The following is a 22,228-nucleotide window of genomic DNA, read 5'->3' on the forward strand; positions in this document are numbered from 1 at the left end:
GGCACCATGGAGAGTATACACTTAAGGAAGATATAGATGTTTACATCTGATGAACAATCAGCTCATTCTTCCTCAATAGATTGATTCAGAAAGATTGCCAGCCATGGAATAAATATGTTGCACTAGGGGATGATTATGTTTACAAATACTGCATTTTGTTGGTCTAGAGTAAATGGAGGTTGTGCTTGCTTTTAAAAAACGTGCACAAAAGCAGTTGGCACATAGAAGACACTCAGAAAAGTTGGTTGTGTTTGACTTTGTAGGTAGAGACTTGAGTTTGTATCATATTTCATTATTTTAGATCCCTCTGTATCATATTTCATTATTTTAGATGCCTCTCTCCACATGTTTCCCGGAATCTGCCTGGTGAGACACTGGTTCCTAGGATATAGGAGAAGCAGAAGCCACCAGGGTAGTGCTACTGTTAACAAAAAGGATGCTTTCTAGTGGTGCTTTCTACATTATTGTCAGAGATAAAAGTAATATAGAAAGCCTGGTGATGTATTCTAGCAAATGAGAGGCAGCATGAGGTGGTACAAAGAATTTTGAGCTGGAAACCAGCATTGCTAAGTGGAGGATAGAATATCATGTTATGGAAATAGAAGGATAACTCTCTGGGAGAATAAGAAAAGGCAGGCCAGTGGAAATGTTACTGGAATTCAGCCTTAAAGAATTTAGCTCTAAGCATTTTGTGGGCGTTCCTCATTTCTAGTTGGAATCTTCCATGCTGTCCTACTGGAGGGGCAGCACTTGGCTCAGAAAATACAGGAAGGGGAACATTTGTTTGTTCAGTAGAACTGGAAGTTCTGGCCATGACTATCCCTTCAGCCTTCATGTCAATTTTGTGATGAGAGAAAGGATATGAATTTGAAGGGCATGTGGATTATAAAACATCACATGAAAATTCCATCAAGAATGGCTGGATTAAAAAGAAGGGACCAAACATAATCCCTTTATGTTATCACAACGAATAATCATAAAAGTCTGGAGGCCAGAATGGGTTGTGAGACTTACTTTTTTTTTCAACAGCTGAATTTTATTTTTATTAAGGTAACCCAGCTTGTATATTCTATTGGCTCATCTACCATTCCTGAACATCTCCTGTTGCCCTATTTAAAGGGTATCTTTATATCCATATCTGCAATTGTCACAAAAGTTGGCTCAAAATATATGAATGAAATAGAATTACCAAGGGTCCTATATACCAGGGAGCAAAGAAGGTGAATTAAAAAGTTCCCCCTACTGAGAACTCTCTTATGCCCACCTCCCTATCAGAGAAGCCAAGTTCTGCCTTAATACAACATAAGCCCCTTGAGGACATGGAGATTTTCTGTCCTATATTCACTGATATAGTCCTTGTCCCAAGTGCTGGTCTGTCATACAGAAGGTGGTCAATAAATATTATTGCATAACTGATGTAATGAGTAGACTGGAGGCGAGATGCAAATTATGTTGGTCTTTTGATTCCTGGGAGTTTCACTGACTGTAGTTTTTCACATGATATCTGAGGGTAAGGGTAGTTTATGTAACATCAAAAAGGAGTAACTTGGAAAAGTAAAACCTTTGCCCCATTGCACAAACCACTCTCAATCCATTTTCTGCCTCAACTGTAATATAGTTGGAGTCAGTCATTGGCCAAGTTGGAGAAATGAGTCTAAACATGAAACTCCCACCTCTTTTGGGGAGATATTTGCCATTGGAGGTCTTGCCAGGCACATTTATGCTTTTTTTGTAGGCTCTTGGCCTCTTATGATTTATTTACAGAATCAGTAAGTGAGGGTTCTCCCAACTTATCATCATCAAAGATATAGCCTCTCCATTATGTAGCATTGCTATAAAGAAGACTTATACTAAAAAAAAAGAAAAGAAGACTTATACTATATTATAAAAGGTTACTAATGTTCTAAAAATTCTAGATATTTCAAACTAAATGAAACAAAAGAGACCTACGAGAAGCTAGAGCAATATAAATACCTTGCCTAGAGACAGATTAGAGGACTATGAGCCAGGATGAGGTTAAATATTCACTGAACTCAGACCTCCATCCCTTAAACTAGATGCTTAGAATAGCTCAGTCCAGTGCTGTCAAACTCACCATCCCCCTTACATTTCTCTCTCTCTCTCTTTCCCTCCTCTCTCCCTCTCTCTGTAGTCTAACATGAAAGTCAATGAGAAAGAAAAGAAAGAACATTTCACTGAAGGAGTTTGAGAAATTAGGGTGTGCAAATGCATGTCGTGCTTATATCTCAGGCCATCCTGTTACACAGTTCAGTTGTATGCTTGCAATTCCTAAATCTGAGTCATCAACTCAGACCATTGTTTTGGGCTTCAAATCCATAAGCCTGAGTGCTTATCTGACATCTCCCCTCGAATGTCTCACAGGTACCTCAAACTCAATATGCTTAGAAGTAAACCCATCTTCTTCCAAGTCAGTAGTCCTTAACTGGGATAATTTTGCCCTGGGAACATCTGGCAATGTCAGGAGACATTTTTTATTATATTGTTTTGGGGGCAGAGGGGTTTAGTTCTTTTAGTTTTGTTGGTTGTTTCCTTTGCTGTGTAGAAGCTTTTATTTTTATGTAGTCTCAATAGTTTATTCTTGCTTTTGTTTCTCTTGCCTCAGGAGACGTATCTAGAAAGAAGTTGCTATGGCCAATGTCAGAGAAATTACTGTAATCAAGGTACTTTTAATGATTCCATTATCACATACCCTTCTCTACCCATGCCTTAGGGTTGTGACCATTGAGTTCCCCAGAAAGACTTCACAGTCATTTGCCATGTGCAGAAGCAGGTCATATGAATATATATTTTTTAATCTATCCATGAGAGACACACACACACACAGAGAGAGAGAGAGAGAGAGAGAGAGGGAGAGACATAGGCAGAGGGAAGAGCGGGCTCCTCACAGAGAATCTGATGTGGGACTCGATCCCCAGACCCCAGGGTCACGCCCTGAGCCAAAGGCAGATGCTCAACCACTGAGCCACTCGGGCGTCTCTGATCATATGAATAGTTTATTCCAATCCAAAGGCCTCCATCACACAGCCTGGTAAACATGATAAACTTGGGGCTAAGTCACATAGAACATGGAAAGGACCTGTTAGGAGGAGTTTGGGTAGGAAAACAAAGCAGTAGAAAATGATTTTTTTGGCTTCTGACTTATCTGATAACCAGCCTAGGAGTGGGGGTGGATTTGGATGGGGTCTTTGGCAGGACAAGGGCCACACAACTCTGCTTGTGATTCAGGGGAGCTAGGGAAAATACACCTCAGTTTCCCCATCTGTAAGTTGAGGAGGTTGGACTAGATAATTCCTACTGACCCTCTCAACACTGGTACTTTAGTGGACATCCAATACCCATTCCTCTCTTTTTTTGCTAAGACCCTCTCCCTTCTGTCAAGTCATGTGGTCAGGTGGGCTAATTCTACTCTTGACTTCTAGGGGGTCATGTGACCCAGGCCTGGATAATAGGGGCATCAGATTCCCCTGGATGATGTTTCTTCAGGGATAGGCACATGGCACGGCCTGGGCCAGAGTATTCCATCTAAGTTAGCTCTAATGTTAGGCACAAAAATGGGCACATGATCTACAATGTCCCATGAGTCTCAGTTCTAGGGTAATCTCCATTTCTGCTAGGGTTGCTAAAGAGGACAGCCAGAGGAAAACCTACTTAGCAAAGGACCCAACACTGAAGAAAACAGAGTCAAGGGATGGAGAGAGCAGGATGAGGTCCTGTGGACACCTGGAACCCTGGATACAGCTGTAGCTGTGACCAGTTACCTGTGTTATTCTTAATTACAAGAACCAATACATTCCATTCCTCATTTGTCCATTCTGCCTAAGGTAGTTTGAGTTGTGTTTTCTGCCACCTGTGACCAAAAAAGTCCTGACTAATATAGAAGCTCCATTGCTCCTTGAGATTTAAATTATAAGAAGCCAGAAACAAAAGTCTACATAATATATGATTCCATTTATATGAAATGTCCAGAAGAGGCAAGTCCATACAGATAAAAAGCAGATCAGTGGTTGGCAGGGGCTGGGAAGAAGAAAGAAAGGGGAATGACTGCTAATGAGTACCAGGATTCTTTTTTGGGGGTGATGAAATGTTCTGGAATTAGACAGTAGTGATTACAGGTTGCACCCTGTAAACATGCTAAAAATCACTGAATTGTGTAAACTGGTAAATTTTATGGTACATGAATTGTATGCTAATTTAAAAAATAAAAATAAATGATAGTCCTTGGAACTCCCCAGGAAGTGATGGAAGCACATGATCCCCTCACTTTCTTTGCCATGAAGCATAGAAATGACCAAAGCAAGAAGTGCAGAATTGGAAAATGCTTTATTTCAAGGAATTACAAAAATGCAGTGAAATATAGGGAAAGGACATTTGCTATAATCTGGTATAACAGAAGAAATGGCCACCTAGTTTTGCTTTCCAACTACACACACAAATGGGGATCTCATTAGTTAAGGTAAGACATGATAAGCTCAAAACTATATAGCTCACTAGGCACTGGACTCCCTCATTTGATCTAGAAATCATGAAACAGCTGGTAACAGCATCCCTTGATCTGTAACATCTACTTCAATGCAAAGATCCTTTGTTTTATTTACCAGATGACCAGGAATCGTACACTAGTTTGGCTGCAACCATGTCTTCCACCGCCATTCCTGGAACAGACAGAAATGTCGTTCAGTTTTTGTCAGAACAACTTTTCCTGGAACAGCCCAGACCCTGTGACTGGCAGTTTTTGAAAACATTGTCTGTGCTGCTAATGCTCATCAGGGTAACACAGAATGATACCCGAGGTGAGTGTAGGCTTGGAAGGTCTGCGAAGGACAGAGTGGGGCGGGGACAAGATACTAAGTGAGAAATGCCCACCAAACACATTTTGAGTTTCTTTCAAAGTTTAGTTCACGGGTCATAAACCTTTCTGTGAAGGGCCAGATGGAAAATATTTAGGCTTTGCAAGCCCTATGGTCTCTTGCGATGAACTCAGCCCTTTTAGTGCAAAAGCAGTCATAGGATAGGTAAAGAAATAAGCCTGGCCACGTTCCAATAAAACTTTCTTTATGGACACTGAAGTTTGAATTTCATATCATTTTCATTTGTCATAAAATATTCTTTTTTTTCCCCTAGTCATTTAATTAGAAACCATCCCTAGTTTGGAGGCAGGACAAAAACAGGTAGTGGGCTTAGTATGGCCCACAGGCTATCATTTGTTGACCCTCAGTCTAGTCCAAACCCTGCATCCTTCAGCAACTCCATTTATCTTGTTGTTTTGGATACATAACTCAACCTCATTGGGTGTATGTTCTCAAAGGACAGGGGCTGATTTATTAATTCTTGTAGTCACCACTGTACCCAGTACAGTCTGATACATAGGAGATGTTTAATATGCATCTGCTAGATGAAAAGATGTGCCGATAAACCAATCTCCAAAGCAAGAAAACAAACATTGCTTAAGAGGGTGGAACAGACTTCTGTAGTATCGTCTTCTGAAGGGGTTGCTGACTTCTGATCTGCTCTGAACTTGAAATTTTGTCACAACTGGATCAGTATAATGTCTTTGAACCAGGCATTGGGTAAAGTTTATATTGCCTTTGCCTATCTCTCTGTGCATGAGAGACTTTTAAAATATTTAAAAACCACCAAGGCACAGATACTGACTGGCAAGAATGCTAGGTGGTCAGAGCCCTCTTAATGTTCTCCCAAGCATGAGAGCTTTGTGTGCTTGATCATAGGAAATAGAAAAGATCTTGAGAGAGGGGCAGAGGACAATTGTGAGGGGCTCAGGGCAGCAACTATTTATCAACCAGTTTGGGAGTGTATCAGTATTTTAGGTGTATTAACTGACTATCAGTTCTATTACCATGTGTGTCATTTCTTTAGACCTGGTAGGGTGTAGTTGCTGGGAAGAGGAGCAGATTGGCTACTGGGAGCCCGTCCCTGGTTGTACTTCTGCCTGCACAAGTCTGGTGGTAATGGGGCTCCCCATGGAAGCCCTTCTCAAATTAGCAAGTAGAAGCATAGGGAAGGAAGGAAAAAAAAGGGGTCTCCAGTTATACTTCCCGCATGGATCTCTTGGTGGGTCTCCTTGCCATTTCCCTTAAGCTCCCTGTCTTACAACATCTTTATCCCCTGAAGGATACCTTCTTCTGACTTTCATTTACCTTATTATTACTTTTTTGGTTTTATTTAAATTCAAGTTAGTTAACATACAGTATATTATTAACTTCAGGGTAGAATTTAGTGATTCATCAGTTGTATATAACCCCCAGTGTTAACTACATCACATGCCCTCCTTAATGCACATCACCCAGTTACCCTATCACCCCACCCACCTCCCTTCCAGCAAATTCCAGTTTGTTTCCTATAGTTAAGAGTCTCCTATGGTTTGCCTTCCTCCCTGTTTTTAATCTTATTTGATTCTTCCAACTTTTATTTAGCTCGAAGTGTAAATGATTTATTGCTGATACTTGCTATGTGCAAATTGTTTTACACACACACACACACACACGTCACTGAATTCTCAAAAACACTGGCGATAACAGGTGATGAAGAAACTGTGGCTCAGACAGGTGAGGTCCCTTCCCAAGGACGCATATCCAGGGACTGGCACAGAAGGGAAGCCAACCCAGGACCACCCAGTTCTAGAGTTCATGGGCTTACCCACTATTCTATGAGCCTGACCAAGTGTGAATGATGAGTGAATCATTGTGTGAATAACTGACCCAAGTGATGGATTTCATGACTCATGTATGGAGTCCAGTGACTCATTCCTCTTTCCACCAATGGGCTAACCTGCCTTGTGCTCTGGTTGGATGTGTGCCCTGGGAGCTATAGTCCTTACCCAAAGACTTGAACACTGTTGTCTTGTCACAGTGTGCTGGCTTCACTCCCTTCACTACTTCTCCCAGCTCAGCGAAGATCTCGGCCTGTGAAATGAACATACACTGACCCAGGCCATGGAGCCAATGTCCACTCCAGCCAGCTCCTGAGGCAGGGCAGGGAGGGCATCGAGAACCAGGTAAGGGAAAAACCTGACATAAGGCCATTTATAAAATGGCTTCCCTCATTAAGTAAATAAATAAATAAACAAAATAAATTTTTTTTTTTTTTTTGCATAGCATCTGCCTTTGTGTTACCATGAATGCAGAGATATAAGTTTGTGACCAGGGGAATGTCCAGCCAAGACAATAGGTCAGTGAGGAAATAAGCATGTTTTTTTTTTTGTTTTGTTTTTTTGTTTTTTTTGTTTTTAACAAGGAGTTTAGTTTTATTTTCTCTGTGCATTTGCAAAAACACTTAGGACCAACACAGAAACAATAATAAAACCTCCTGTGAAAATTACACTAAAAAAAAAAAAAGACCTGAGAGGGATTAGTGCCTTAGCTCTAGGGAGCTACAGCAAATCTGATTGGTCCAAGGAATTGAAAAGATATTAGGAAGATAGAACAGGAGGTGAGAGAATTAGAAATTATTGAGGAAGAGGGCCTCGGAGTGGGCCACGCGGGGGAACTGGAGGCCGGGGGGTGGGTCTGGGTGGAGGCACCCATTTTGGCAGCTCTCTTTTTTTCCTATGCTCTGATTACAAAAGAATACGGCCAAAAGTGACCAACTCCAGTCCTATTTTGTTGGCCACATTGGAAAGGTTTTCAGGCACTTATCTCCCAACCTTACTGCCTTGTAAGACAGCTTGATCTGATGGAAAAATCCATCAGGCTGCTCTCTCCAGGCAAAGGGGACAGGAAAACACATGTCACTACCATAATGGCCACATTACTTCAGAGGGGATTAGATAGGGTTGAGAGATGTTTAGGAGCTGTCACACACACACACCCCCCCCAAAGAAGTGGGGGTGACTGAGGTCTGGGGTGTGACTGAGGTCTGGGGCTGTCCAAATGGAAGGGGAGGTTAATGAAACCTTGGGATCCCAGTGAAACCAGCTGGACAGCAGCCCACCGGGAAAAGAGGCTCACCCCTGACAATAGGACATCTCCAGACTCTTTCAGAGCAGCCTCCTGGGAGTCCACATACAGCACAGCCTGTTTCATCAGCTCATCATCCAGCTCTCTCCAGTCGGGTCTGCTGGCTCCGATGGCTGAGAGATAGCAAAACATACCCTGAGCTCAGAACTAGCAGCAAGGGACACTACTATGTCAAAGAATAGAAGAGGGGTAGGGGAAAAGGAAGTGACATACGATACACAGGAACATTCAGATTTGGGATTCCTTATTTCCCAGTGCCAACCCCTCCCAATCAGCAAGAATAAACACTCATCAATAAGAATAATGCCGGTCTTTTTTTTTTCTTTTTTTGCATTTCATATCAAGATCTTTCTAAAAGATTTTGAGGCAACTCAGCATTTATTGGTTGCCTACTAGCTGTGGGATGTTTCACACGTATTATTTATAGTCCTCACAAGTACACTTCATGTCTGATTCCCACTTAAAATATGCACAGAGGATCCAAGAAGTGAAGGTGCTCACCACGGTTTTATGTATCTAATAAGTATACCTCCTGGCTCTGAGCGAGCCATGCCTTTCATACTTCTTCCATTTATCTGGGGCAGCAACTTCTTCATAAGAGCCTTGGAACAGAGACATCACTTAACAGCTTATTCATACCCTGCACTCCTCCATCATCTGTCAATTTGCTTGCTTTTGAATCATTCTCATTCCTCACCCTCAATCATTTCTCTCTTAACTCATGACAAAAGAGCTCAGGGCCAGGGAAATGGAGAAGCCCCAATAAAGAGGAAACTGGCTCCATGCTGGCACCAAGATTTCACATCCTTTGCAGAGCCCAGGAGCATAATGAAGAATCCAAGGAATCATGCCTCCTGGCACTGGCATGTGAGATAATGCAGAAGCTGCCATCAAATGCCTGCAGGGCCAGGCAGGTAATGAACAGGAACAAAGCTGGTCAGAGGGACTGGGTTGGACATGGTAAAGGCCCAAGTACACAGAAGAAAGCAGGCCCTTGTAAAGACAGCAATCATCCTTCAGCTCCAGCTAATTGTGGCCATGTGAGAATGCAGGGCTGCTGTTAGATATTCTCCTCTTCCCCCTCATTTTTCTTCTTTTTAAAGAGAAGCAGGAAATCTATTTGCATGTGTTATTTCTTGATTTTTGGAGCATACTATGGTCCAAACAAAACACATCTGCTGGCTGGATCCAGCCCATGGCCAGCTAGTCTTTGGAAACCATTATAAAGCCTTAGCCCAACATAGGGCAGCATTTATATGCCTTCTCACACTGTGTCCAGTTTTCTTTACTTGCCCCCTCTCCTGCTGTTGTCCCCCTCACTCTAATTTCAACGAGAGTGGTGGAAAAATGTCCTTCTTGGAGGTCATTTGTGTGGGCGAGTTCTATAGAACAAAAGCACAAACTAAATGAAGCTTGTAAATAAATCATAAGCTGGTGGGAAAAACCCTAGCTTCTCAAGCCACCTCTTCTCATTGCCCTTGTGTCTCCCCACAACCCCCACCCTCTCCTGCCCCAGTTCTTCTGAGCAGGGTGAGTTCTCAAAGGGTTGTGTGAGGCTACTTAGGGAGATGGAGGTGGGCCAGGCAGCAAAGGGAGGGGGTCTGACTCAGAATGGGTGCTGGCCTTGCTTCAGTGGAGCAAGAATGGGTGAGGGTCAGACCCCAGCTGGGGTGGGTACGCAGGCAGGATGAGGGAAGTGCAGGGGAGGGTGGAATTGGGTCTATCTCTAAGCTAAGCTGCAAAGTAAGGGAAATCTATTGTTGGTATTTCCCTGTCAACTGCACTTGCAACATACTTCTCTGAAGTATATTTGATGCCTCTATAAACATACAAACCAATTTTGCCTTTAGGCTAGGGAAATAGAAGAGACATCTTGCCTCAAAATCAAGACAGCCCTTCCTGGGGATTCACAGTGTGAGAGAGATTCTCTATTGTTGGCTTTGAAGATGGAGCATCCACATTACAAGGAAGGTGGGTTGCCTCTAGAAGTTGAGAGTCGCCCTAAGGAAACAGGCACTCCTGTCCTACAATGTAAAGAATCTGCCACAACCACCTGAGCCTGGAAGAGGGCTTTGAGCTCTAGATGAGATAGCAGCTTGGACAACACCTTGATTTCCTCCTTGTGTGAGCAGAGGACCCAGCTGACCCATGTCCAGACTCCCGAAACCATAGAAACTGCATGATAATAAATACATGCTGCTTTAGGGTTAAAAAAAAATCAAGCTTGTCTTGCTGAAGATTGAGCAATATCCATTTCACCAAGAACCAGTTTCTCTTGATTTCCAAAGTCCTTCCAGAAGTGGTGTTACTGTCCATAAATCCAGAACTGACCCATCTCTTGCCTATCTACCCCCTGGACCCACATCATAACACCACCCACACAGGCTGAGAGCTTCACTTGGCTTTGGCCCATTCCTCAGACATGCCACACTTTTGTCTCCTCCACAGAACTTAATCTTTAGCTGGAACCATCAGCTCATCTATTTATTTACCTGTTTGTTACCTATTTCCCCTCCCTAGAATGTGAGCACCAGGAAAGCAATGACCTTGAGTGCTGGTTTATTTTGGCCTGCTCAGCATCTAGAACAGTGCCTGGCACATGGTAGGCATTCAATACACATTTGTGAGTGGATGCATAATCATGACACTTGGCTACTGCCTGTTCATCTGCCAATGTGTACAGAATTCTTAGCTTTTGAGTTCACACCATGTGCTTGTCACTAAAACACAGGGCACTGAGAACATGTTTAAATCCCTAGTATTTGGCTGCTCAATCACCAGATTCCAGTCTTCTTATTGGAAGATAATATAGAACATAAGTTAAGAGCTTGGGCTCTGAGGGTAGATCACCCCAGTTCAAATCCCAGCTCTATCTCTAAAGACTTCTAACTTTGGGCAAGTTACTTGATTTCTCCATGCCTTGGTTTACCCACCTATAAAATGAGGGTTGTGATAATAATAGCTCCTACCTCATAAGGTTGTCGTAAAGACTGATTGAATACAAATCAAGAATTTAGAACAGCATCTGCAGTAGTAAGTATTCAATATAGACTAGCTCTTGCTAAAACCTCCAGAGCCATTTGGGAGTCTTCAGAAGCCCAGGAACTCTTATGTTTGGAGTCCCACATATCCGATCACACATATTAAAGAGCATCCACATGGCACATTGAATGTCTTTTGTGCTACAATTAAAAAAAACTGGGGGGGAGTTAGTCTAAGTATCATTAAGAAAGAATGAATCATTTAGCTTTTGTGATTTAAATTTCATTACATTTAAGAACTTAGCTGTGACTGACCATGTGTCATAATGCTACATTTTATAGAACTTTAATTAAATTTATTATAGGTTTCAGGTTTGTGACTTCTGTTTCATATTTTTGAGTGAATATTGTTTTTCAGGGCTCACATGTTTCTGAGGACCTTAAAAGGCCTGCTCATTCTGCATGAGTAAAACATCACTGCAGATGCAGCTGTTCGGTCCAGCCTAGGGACAACTCTGGCCACTGCCTACCCGTGGTTTATGGAGTTACTCTGCTTACCATTGATATGAGCCCCCGGCTTCACCCATTCACCAAACAAAATGGGCTCTGTTGCCATGGTGACTGTGATGATCACATCTGCACCCGTCACAGCCTCCTGGACTGATGAACAGACCTGTACTTCTCCTTGAACTGTGTCTGCAAACTTCTCTGCATTTTCTTTGGTGCGGTTCCATATCCTCACCTTCATTGAAGGGTAACAAGAAGGACATTGGTGCCATGATTGTTTGACTGTTTATGTTTCATCAAGCCCAGGGGTACCAGGGGAAAGCTGAACCACTCTGGGGTAAGGGCTGTGGTTGTTTAAATCACCCCCTATGGAGAAAGAGCATTTGATCAAGGGTACAGCATTAATCAGGGAAGACACCTGACCAAATATTTGAAAATGACCTTCCTCTACTCCTTTCTCCTTGCAAGAAGTGGAGGCAGTTTTCCGGTTCTAGCCAGGGATACCTAGCCTCTATAGCTTAATAGATATTACTATATAACTTAATAGCAGAGCGAGCTCTGGAGCTAGGCAGGCTTGGAATCAATCCTCACTCTGTCACCTTCTCCTCACTCTTGAAATGACTTAACCTCATGCAGCCTAAGTTTTCATCTCTATGAAATTCACATGATAAGTGGGTACAGTGAACATGATACTCCCACTTTGTGTTTGAGACGCTGTAAAGGACTCATAGCAGATGTGGGATTCTATGGCAGTGCCGTGCATAGAGTAACTGATAGAGTAACCTGATCTGTGAAGGGTATGTAGGGGGTTGAAAATGAGAAGTGTTGGAGAAGTGAACTGTGTAAGGGATGAAAAAGTCAAGAGTCGTAGCTATAGTTAAAATTCTGGCAGATGCTGGTGGGAGTAGGGTCATTAGCCCCACCACGAGGTGGGGACTCGCCAGCCTGCTTAGCAGACTTCCACGTGTGGAGTGGAGGTTGTCAACCTTCAAATGAAAACAAGGCCTGAAGAATCTCTCACAAGGAAACATAAGAAATACAGAAGTAAATGTTATGTTTAAGTAAGTTCATCAACCAAGGTAAGAAACAATATAGGATACCCAGTCAAAAGAGAATGGCTACGCATTGCACCTTCCTTGATAAAAAATTATGCAAATAGGATACAAAAGATAGGTAATCTGAAAAGTGATGGTGTTAGAACATTTCATGAAAAGACAGGATATACAACTGGGTATATCTAACATGATAGAAATTACTTTATGAATAGCTAATGAAAGGATTGGAAAGTGTGAACTGCTTATTATTGAAAACAGATAAAAGGTACTTTTTTTTTTCTTCCTTGTAGTCTACATTTGCCAGAGCAGAGGTATTATTTATTATCATTAAAAAGTCATATTTTAAGGGGCATCTGGGTGGCTCAGTTGGTTTAGCAGCCAAATCTTGATTTCGGCTTAGATCACGATCTCAGGGTTGTGGGATTGAGCCCTGCATCAGGCTTGCACTCAGCGGGGAGTCTGTTTGAAGACTCCTCTCTCCCTCTGTCCTTCCCTGCCCACATTCTCTCTCTCTCTCAAATAAGTAAATAAATCTTTTTTAAAAATGTCATATTGTGGCAGCTGAGTGGCTCAGTCTGTTAAGTAACTTCCTTTGGCTAGGTCATGATCTCAGGGTCCTGGGAATGAGCCCCTGAGTTTGGCTCCCTGCTTTTCCCTCTCCCTCTGCTCCTCCAACAACTCATGCTCTCTCTCTCAAATAAATTTTTAAAATCTTTTAAAAGGTAAGAATAAAAAATGTCATTTTAAAATCTTCCCTATCCCTCTCACACGTACAAAAAATAAAAGTAGCATCAAATGGTTCCATCAGAAGTGGGAGTCATGACTGGGGAAAGATGGACCAACACCCAGGCTGTAGAAACAGGGTGCTGGGCCTCTTGCCTTCTGGGCCTGGTTCTGACTTTGTGGGTCCATACCCCTCAATACCGAAAGACCCCCAGATTCTCCTAGGAGAAGCATGGAGAGGGACCCAAAGGAAAACTGAATGTATATATAATGGATATAATATAATCCTTTAACTGCATAGGCTTGCTATGTCCTCTGGCATACCCTAGGAATAAAGAAACTAGAGACAGGTGATTCACGTCTCTTTGCCTCCAACAGGACTTCTGGGCAAGTCATTAAAAGAATGGTCTAGATCTGACTCTCAACCTAACTATTTTAGAATAGCCCACATCGTTGCAGTGAAGGAGTATAGATAAATGCCCCTGACTGCTCCCTCCTGTCTTCTCCCCCAACCTTCCCTGGACTTACCTCCTTAAAGAAGAACTGCTCTGTGAAGACCTCGTAGTGGCTGTAGGCCTGGACCCCAGCCCCCAGGATGCACAGCACTTCACTGCTGGGTGGTTTCAAAAACTATTTGAGAGAAACAAGGTGGCAAAGGTCAAGGGAGAGACAGCAGCCATGGTTTGAATATCAGGTGTCTTCTACCCTATCTTCAGCTCCTCACTATCTCTCAGGAAATGAAGGAGATATCATTTTGTGTTTCAGTTTCCCCTCTACAGAGTGCAGAGAGGAGGAGGGAACCTTCACTGAGCACTAATATATGCCAATGCTTTATAGCCTCATGATCTCATTTAGTCCAACCAATGACCCTGTGAACTAGGCACTCCTACTTTTATCCTCTTCTTCCAGATGAAGAAATTGGGGTCCAGAGAGGTTAAGTAACTTGCTCAGAGTCCTACAACTATGAAATGGTACGATGGAGCTCCAAAACCACATCTTTCACTCTCCAAAGCCCACATTCTCTTTCCTGTGCTACTCTGTCTTGGGGACATGAGAAGCCAAACCTACCTTGGGGACATGAGAAGCCACATCCACCTCTCAGAGCTCTGAGTTACTTCTAAGAGCTACCTAGAATCCATGGGCCCTTGTTACTCAAGGTTCTCAGCTATATTTTCTGAGCCCACTTTTGATCCTTTCTCAGCCTCCATCTTCCTTTAGAGAGTAATGTAGAGCAATTGTGGCAGCTGCTGGGGATGTATGTGTGTCTGTTTGGGACTGGGGTTCTACGACCAACTCATATCAAGTGTCACCTCTCCAGGAGGTCAAGTGAGAAGTCACCACTTCACAGTACTTATTTGTTTACAGATTTCTTTTCTTTTCCTTTATTTTTTAAAGATTTTATTTATTTATTCGAGAGAGAGAGAGAGAGAGAGAGAGAGAGGCAGAGACACAGGCAGAGGGAGAAGCAGGCTCCATGCAGGGAGCCCGACGTGAGACTGGATCCCGGATCTCCAGGATCAGGCCCTGGGCTGAAGGTGGCACTAAACCGCTGAGCCACCAGGGCTACCCTCTTTTCTTTAAAGATTTAAAGATTTTGTTTATTTATTCATGAGAGACACAGAGAGAGGGGGGCAGAGACACAGGCAGAGGGAGAAGCAGGCTCCATGCAGGGAGCTTGATGCAAGACTCGATCCCGGGACTCCAGGATCATGCCCTGAGCCAAAGGCAGGTGCCAAACTGCTGAGACACCAAGGGATCCTGTGATTTATTTTCTTGTAATGGTCTGTATGCCCATGAGGACAGAGACTGTCTTATTTGCACGGATTTGGCACCTATCCACTGTTTTGTATAAGATATAAAGTGGGTTCCTGAACCTCAGCACTGTCTGAGAACCTGACTGGTTCCACTGACTGGGAACCTCTAATGTCCTACTACTGACATTTGGGCTGGATAATTCTTTATTGCCCGAGTTGGTGGGTGGACTATCCTGTGAATGCACAGGATGTTTAGCAGCAGCCCTGCCTCTATCCATTAGATGAAGCATCACCTACCTCCCCTAATTTTGACAACCAAAAATGTCTCCAGATATTGCTAAATGTCCTTGGGGGTGGGGGTAGGAGGCAAAATCATTCTGGGTTGGGAACTACTGGTATAGAGGACATCACTTGCCCCTCAAGCCATTCATATTAAATAAGACCTTCTTTTGCCCTTTCTCTATTTCATTTAGTAAAATCTGAGTCCCTTGGGCCTGCTCTTTCTTACAATCTTAACTACTGTATTTCTGAAATGTAATCTTAAAAGTGACAGTCTCTTGAATTATTAATTAGTAGCAAAAAAGGAGTCTTAGAAGTATGAGCAAATGTTCATCTCTGCTTTAGCTACAGAAGGAGAGATACCATTTTGTGCCATAAACTATTGTTCAAGGTATCTGACTTGAAAAGTTTTATCCACAAAACAAGCAATCTTATGCTCTTAGCCAACAAGGAGAATTAGGTGATTTTTTCCTAAACTAAATCAATTTTTTTTTCTGTCCTCAGTTAATATGAATCTATTCTTAGAAGTGTACTGGGCTGCAGAAATTCTTGCGGTGTCCTCTAAAAGTAACCTTCCACTTCTGAAACTAAATCTCTAATTCTGATTGGTTATCTTGATAATTTGTTGCCTTGGTAATGTCACAATTGGCATCCCTCTCCCTAAATAGTATAACATTTATAAGACTTACTAAAAAATAATAGGACTAGTGGTACTTCATTCTTTTTCCAAAGCACGCAGATAATTAAAAGCAGGTATACGAATCTGCTAGGTTTCTTAGGTAGAGTTTGAAAGTGTGTTTCATCTGCATTTGCTAATGAACAGCACTGTGTAGTCTACCCCTGCCATCTTACCCAGCCCCCTCTCAGGCCATGCTCCCCTGCACTTCTTGTCCTTCAGCCATACCACCTTCTTTGTGGGTTCCCAAGCACATGTGCTTCCATCAACCACAGGGCCTTTGCACAAGTTCTTTCCTCTTCATGGAATACTTTCCTTTCTGTCCCTCACAAGTAATTCCCGCTACAAATTTCTGCTCAGATATCCTTTATACAGGAAAAGCCATCCCAAGTCCCACAGACCCTCTGTTATACACTCTCACAGCACTTCATCTCTTGCATTCAATGTATTTTTCAGGGTTGCGGTTTTACATTTATTGGTATGATCTTTGGGTTAACATCTGTTTTCCCAAATGGACACTCTGTTCCATGATAGCAGGTACTGTTGTCTGGTTTTGCTCACCATTCTATGCTGCAGGCCAAGCACTAGATCTGGCCCCTGGTAGACCCTTAAATATTTGTTGAATAAATGCATGCCAGGGATAAACCCTGATATATACAATCACTTTGCTAAGGCATGTGAGCGTCCTCAACTCAGGTTATGTGCAACCCAAATGCAGAGGAGTTATAGTGACTGTCAGAGCCGAAAACTTCTCATTCTCCTCCCTGAAGCCCTAAATGGACGAGAAGTGGTAGAAAAGAAAATATTCTCTATTCCAGGGCAAAAAGTATAATAGGCTCTTTGTTCCTTATTGAAATAACCCATCTGCACCCCTGGGCATAAAGCTGTGACATTTCAGCTTAAGCTCTGAAGCATCTTCTTAATGATGCTCAGCTCTTGTGGGAGTGCAGATTTTTATCAATACAAAAAAGCAAAGTGTAATTGGATGCTATAAGAGTTTGGTTTCCAAACCTGGTTGATCATCAGACTTAACCAGAGACTATTGAAAAAAATAACTAGTTTCTTGGGCCCTACCCTCAGTGATTTCAGATCAGTGGTTTGGGGGTCTGAATTTTTAAAAATATTCCCCAGGTGATGCTGCTGCATAGCAGGGATGAAAAACCACAGACTTGGGCCAAGAGACCAGGTGGCCTCAGAAGACCTCCAGCTACATGGGCTACCCGACTTCTGGAAGCCCTAGTCTCCATCTCCTTCCATGTGAAAGGAGGCCAATAGTACGTTCTTTGCGTTCCTCACAGAAACCCAAAGATGTGTCAAGACAACGGGTGGGAAATTATGTTGAAAAGACCTTTACAAAAGAATGTAAGGCAGTACTGTACCAGAGAACAAATATATCTCAAGGAGTCCCTTGATTATTTCAGTCTGAGTTGAGTCTGGACATAATTCAAAAAACTAGTTCGTGTGCTGTAGTCTGCCCCCTTCCCACACGGATTACCAGATTCATCCTCACATTCCTCCTTCCCTATCCTGTGTTTCGAATATCTTAACACTCTCGCAGTCTGAACACCTGGTCTCTGCTGCTCCCCAGATCCCACACTTCCTTGATGCCAAGGCATCATAAACTAGTGTCAGCAGACCTTGTACTTCTCCATTTCATGTGAAGACACCTAGTTTTCCAAGCCTCCTCTTAACCCTAACCTCTAAAAATACTGTTTTTCTTGTAGGATGCTCTGACACTGCTTGGGAACATCATCACCCCTTTCATGTGCTTTCCCTTCCCCCTAGAGAGTTCCCCCTTTCCCCCTTCTCACTCACTTCTTCAGTCTTTATTCAAATGTCACCTTCTTGGTAGGTGAGATTTTCCCTGATAATTTGGAAGGTTACCCCTCCCTAATATTCTCGATTCTGCTTTATTTTCATCCAGCACACTGCTTTCTGCTGGTAGTAGGATTTTTTTTTTAAAAGCAAATCCTAGTATATTATTAAACTCAAAGGGATTTGTTTTTGGTTAATTATTTTCTTAGCAAATCAATTTCATCTTGTTTATTCTCTAACCTCCTATGTGTGTGCCACTCTGTTTTTTTTCACTGCCATATCCCTGACATTTAGAACAGCACTCGACACATGGTAGGGCCTCAGGTAGGGCCTAGCTGAATGAATACATGAGTCTGCTCAGATCTCCTCATTTTCTTGGCTTTGGCCTATGGAGCAATTACACCGATTTACCAGGAGCAGTGTGGTACAGGGGCCAGAAAGCAGTCCTAGGAGTCATAGAAGTCACATTTTAAATTCTTGCTCTGTTGCTTAGTAACTGTGCAATCTTCGGCAACTCACATAACCTCTCTGAGCCACATTCCCTAAACCTGGCAAATGGAGATATTCATATATACTTTGCAAGGTTGATATGAAGATCAGGAATAATGTATGTAGGGTACCTAGAATCTGGTAGTCCTCATTAAATGGTAGCTAATAATTTCGTGAATCACTGTGCTCACCTGACATCCCACATTTGGGATATGGGGTTCTAGCTATGTCCAAAGGAATACCAAAATAAGTTCCTCACTTCTCCCTTAAGCTTTCAAGCCAGAGACACCTGACCCCACTCTCCAGCAAACCTTAACAGCACAGCCTAGCACTAGTCTTACCTTGGTGGCGATGGCAGAAACTGCAGCTGTTCTCTTGGCGGTTATGACATTTCCATCCATGACCTTGGAGGGAAGGAGAGACAATGAGCCAGGGGCACTTCTTTAAGAGTAAAGAAGTAGCTCAGAAAGGGCAGCCCTAGGAGGCATCATAGTATCCTATAAAGAGCATAGGCTTGCTATCAAATCTGGATCTAATTCTTCCACTTAATGAGAAATGCAACTTTGAGGAGATATCTTAATCTCTAAGGACCGTTTTTCTCACCTGTAAAAACAAAGATAATGCCAACCATTCAGAGGGTTTTTGTAAGGGTTAAAAGCACTCACATAAACGTACACAATCTTGTGCCCAATGAGCCCTCATGGATTGCCCATTTTCTTTTCTTGTCCTGGGTCTCTCAAAATACCAAATGACAGATAAATTTGAAGAATTAGAGCAAGTCATTTGATATCTGTGCCAGAGCCAAGAAATTCTATCTCAATGGCTCTCCACTCCTGCCATACCCGTGGGGAGCTTTCTGAAGATACCAACGCCCAGATGCATTAACTAATCTGCATCCCTAAGGGAGGAACCCAGACATCCTTGTTTTCAAAAGCTCCCCAGGTGATTCTGAATTACATCTAGCTAAAAATAACCACCATCCTTTGACCATTCTCCTGTTTTTAAGTTATTCATCTTAGTTGACCTTACCAGGTAGCATGAGTATTCTCATTTTACAGACAAGGAAGTGAATTGCTTTTTACTGAGCAGATTCAGAAAGGATCTAAGGTCTTGTCGTTTCATTTAAAAGCCTGAGCTGGTTCCACTTTGCTGGGGAACCACCATTGGTAGGTAGCACAAATGTCGTCTCCTTTGAATAAGTGTATGTTGGGAAGAGCTAGACAGTCTTTTCAGAGGAGTAATGTTACAGTCAGGTTCCTTGGGGAGCCTGAAATCAGGGGAAGAGGATTTAAAGATCCAGAGGAGGTTTGGGAGGAATGAAGCATTTGTCCCTGATAACAACTCAACTGCATGGTCTCAGAGCCAGCTTGCAGGGCACAGGGCACAGAGCACATAAGTAAAGAATATTGGTTCCCTAGTCAGAAAGATCTCGCAATGATTCCCTAGGCCTTTCACTCACTAACCAGCTGTGTGACCTCAAGCAAAGTGACTCTACTACTCTGAGGCTCAGGGACCCCAACAGAAATTGGGAGGGAGGGTGTGTGTGAAAATAAAAACTCCCATGGAGGAATGTTGTCATAATTGAGATCAATTTCTCTTTTCGGGCACATGGTAAATGCTAAGTGGCAGTTGGAAAGGCAGTAGACATAGTCTCCAAAAAACCAAAGACCGTGGACTTACACCGAGTAGGTCTGAAGTCTAGCCATACACTTATTAGTTATGTAAATCTGCATAAGATAGGGCATTGGTGCTCTACAACTCAGTTTCCTCATCTGTAAAATGGGCATACTACTACTACTTACCTCAAAGAGTGGTTCTAAGTATTAAGAAAATTAATACATGTAAAGTGTTCAGAACCACGCCTGACACATACAAAGTGCTCAGTAAGTGAGCTACTGCTGTATTTTGATATCATTAAATGTTAAAACAGGTTACTGTGTATCTGTCAGAAAAGACTCCCAGGGATTACAGGACATTCCTACAGAAAGATCTTCCACATTATAGAGATTCACTAAATAAATGTTTCTTTGGCTACTGGATTTGATCAAACTGTATATTGGAGCAACTGGTATAGGACAAGAGCATATATACATGAATGATGAGATTATTACTTCCACACTGTCTGTCACACACTTGAAGTAGCAGTGGGCTCTGGTGCTGGATTATGCATCTTCAGGCAGTCCTAGAAACAGATACATGGTCACAGATAACCTCTATCATTGCTGGATCCAGAGACATCATCATTCATACGGGGCATCTGTGGTCACAATTAAAACTTCACCCAGCTATCTCAGAGAGCTAACTTTGGGCACTAACTCTAGGCCCCAGGGCCCCACTTCACCCCAGGGCAAGGAGTTGCTCACCGCCAGAAGGGAGCCATTGCTGGGCTCAAAGAGCAGCACAGTGGCCTGGTGGGAGGGGACCGTGGAGGTGGTGCTGTGGCCCTCGTAGAAGGTGACCAACTTGGTGGTCAGGGCGTCCTCTGCAGCACTGTAGGCCGGCATGACCCCCAGGAAACTACAAGGAGAGAGGGAGTAGCTTCAACCCCTTCCTACCAACACTGGGGTGTGCGATCAAGTCCCCATAGACCTTCCTTTCTCTTTCCTGTGTCCTCCCGCCCCCCTGCCTCTCCTCTGCCCTTTCTTTAGGCAGTGCAGAGTATGTTGGACAGTCTGGCTTTGGATGAGAAAAACCATTCTAGTTCTGCCACTATCTACCGATGTAGCCTTAGGTAAGTCACTTAACCTCTGAGTCTCCATTTTCCCCATCAGTAAAATGATTCCATCAACACCTACCCATATGGAGCATGTGTTGAATTAAGCAAGATAACCCTTGAAAAGCATCCACTTGGCACGGCCGAGAGCGCAAATATTAGGTGGCAGCTGTTACTAGCAATGATTAGGCAAGCTCTCTCTTCCTTTCCCCCGCTGCTTCCCTTCGCATGCATGCCTCCCTTTCCACCTTTCCAGTTCCTCCAGCCCTTAGCCCCGGCCTTCCTCACTCACCCCCTGTGCTTGGCCACCGGCACCACGGTGCGCACCGGCTGCATGACCCCTCCGTCGGGGCCGCTGGAGAAGTTGGCCAGAGCCGCCTCCAGAGGCGGGATGAGCAGGCTGGAGCTGCGGAGGTGCTCCTGCACCTCGGCAGCGCTCAGGAACGCTGGCGCCCAGCTCATCTCGCCACCGACCTTCTAATTTCAGGTAGGGCTCAGCGATCCGTACTCCCGGGGCTGCGCCCTATATGAACGCGCTGCGCGGCGGTGCCGCCTACTGGTCGCCGCCCAGCTGAGGGGGCGGAGCAACTCGGGTCTCCGCCGACCGCAGCCCCCGCTCCCCCCGCCCCGCCTCGGTTGGCCGAGCTGGGTCCCCTCCACCTTGGTTTCCCCAGGGTTGCAGTGGAGTTAGTATTCTTGGGTCCACTTTCACAATTCCTATACTTAGCTGGAGCCACGTTCCTTGCAAAGCGCTTAGGCGTCTAACTAGTCGTCCTTACCCGGAAAGAGGAGGCTGGGGTGATAGGGTGCAAAAGGTGGCAGGGCTCCTTTTTCCTTAAATTTTTTTCTGCTACTAGGAGATCTTAGACAAAAGAAGATAGTTATTAAAAACAAACAGGAAACAAAATACATTTCTTTTCGATTCTGCCGCTGTCTGGTCTCTCTTATCTCAACCTCCCTCCTACTCCCACTCCCACCTCCAGATCCCAGACTATCGTTTGCTTTAAGCTCACCCTGTTCTAGATTAACTCAACTAACCTACACCTTTTAAAAAGGGGGAAGCTCCCAGGACAAGATGTAAAGGCCTCAGTCACACAAAGAGCCAAAATGCCTAAGAATGCAGTAAGGTGACTTAGATCTTTTTTTTTCCCAAGGAGTTTATTCTAGAGAGGAGGGAATAAGACAGTATGTGCACAGGAGGGTAACCAACAGTGCAGGGCAGTAAATTCTAGCTGTCAGATC

General features: G+C 43.5%; 1 protein-coding gene across 2 annotated transcripts; it reads right to left on the minus strand.

The window, feature by feature from the left end:
• Positions 1-4,322: 4,322 nt before the first annotated feature.
• Positions 4,323-21,547, minus strand: CRYM (crystallin mu). 2 transcript variants are annotated; one of them, XM_072836034.1, is made up of 8 exons: positions 21,279-21,544; positions 20,637-20,790; positions 18,615-18,677; positions 13,789-13,890; positions 11,534-11,717; positions 7,986-8,107; positions 6,857-6,941; positions 4,323-4,673 (listed from the first exon to the last, which is right to left on the minus strand). In XM_072836034.1, the coding sequence occupies exons 1-8, from the start codon at positions 21,446-21,448 to the stop codon at positions 4,609-4,611; spliced, it is 945 nt and encodes a 314-aa protein (XP_072692135.1). In that variant the 5' UTR covers positions 21,449-21,544; the 3' UTR covers positions 4,323-4,608. The 2 variants fall into 2 exon arrangements, with proteins under 2 accessions (XP_072692135.1, XP_072692136.1); XM_072836035.1 differs by lacking the exon at positions 13,789-13,890 and having other exon boundaries at positions 21,279-21,547.
• Between the last annotated feature and the right edge of the window lie 681 nt (positions 21,548-22,228).

Source organism: Canis lupus, chromosome 8, assembly GCF_048164855.1.
Source record: "Canis lupus baileyi chromosome 8, mCanLup2.hap1, whole genome shotgun sequence".
NCBI lineage: Eukaryota > Metazoa > Chordata > Mammalia > Carnivora > Canidae > Canis > Canis lupus.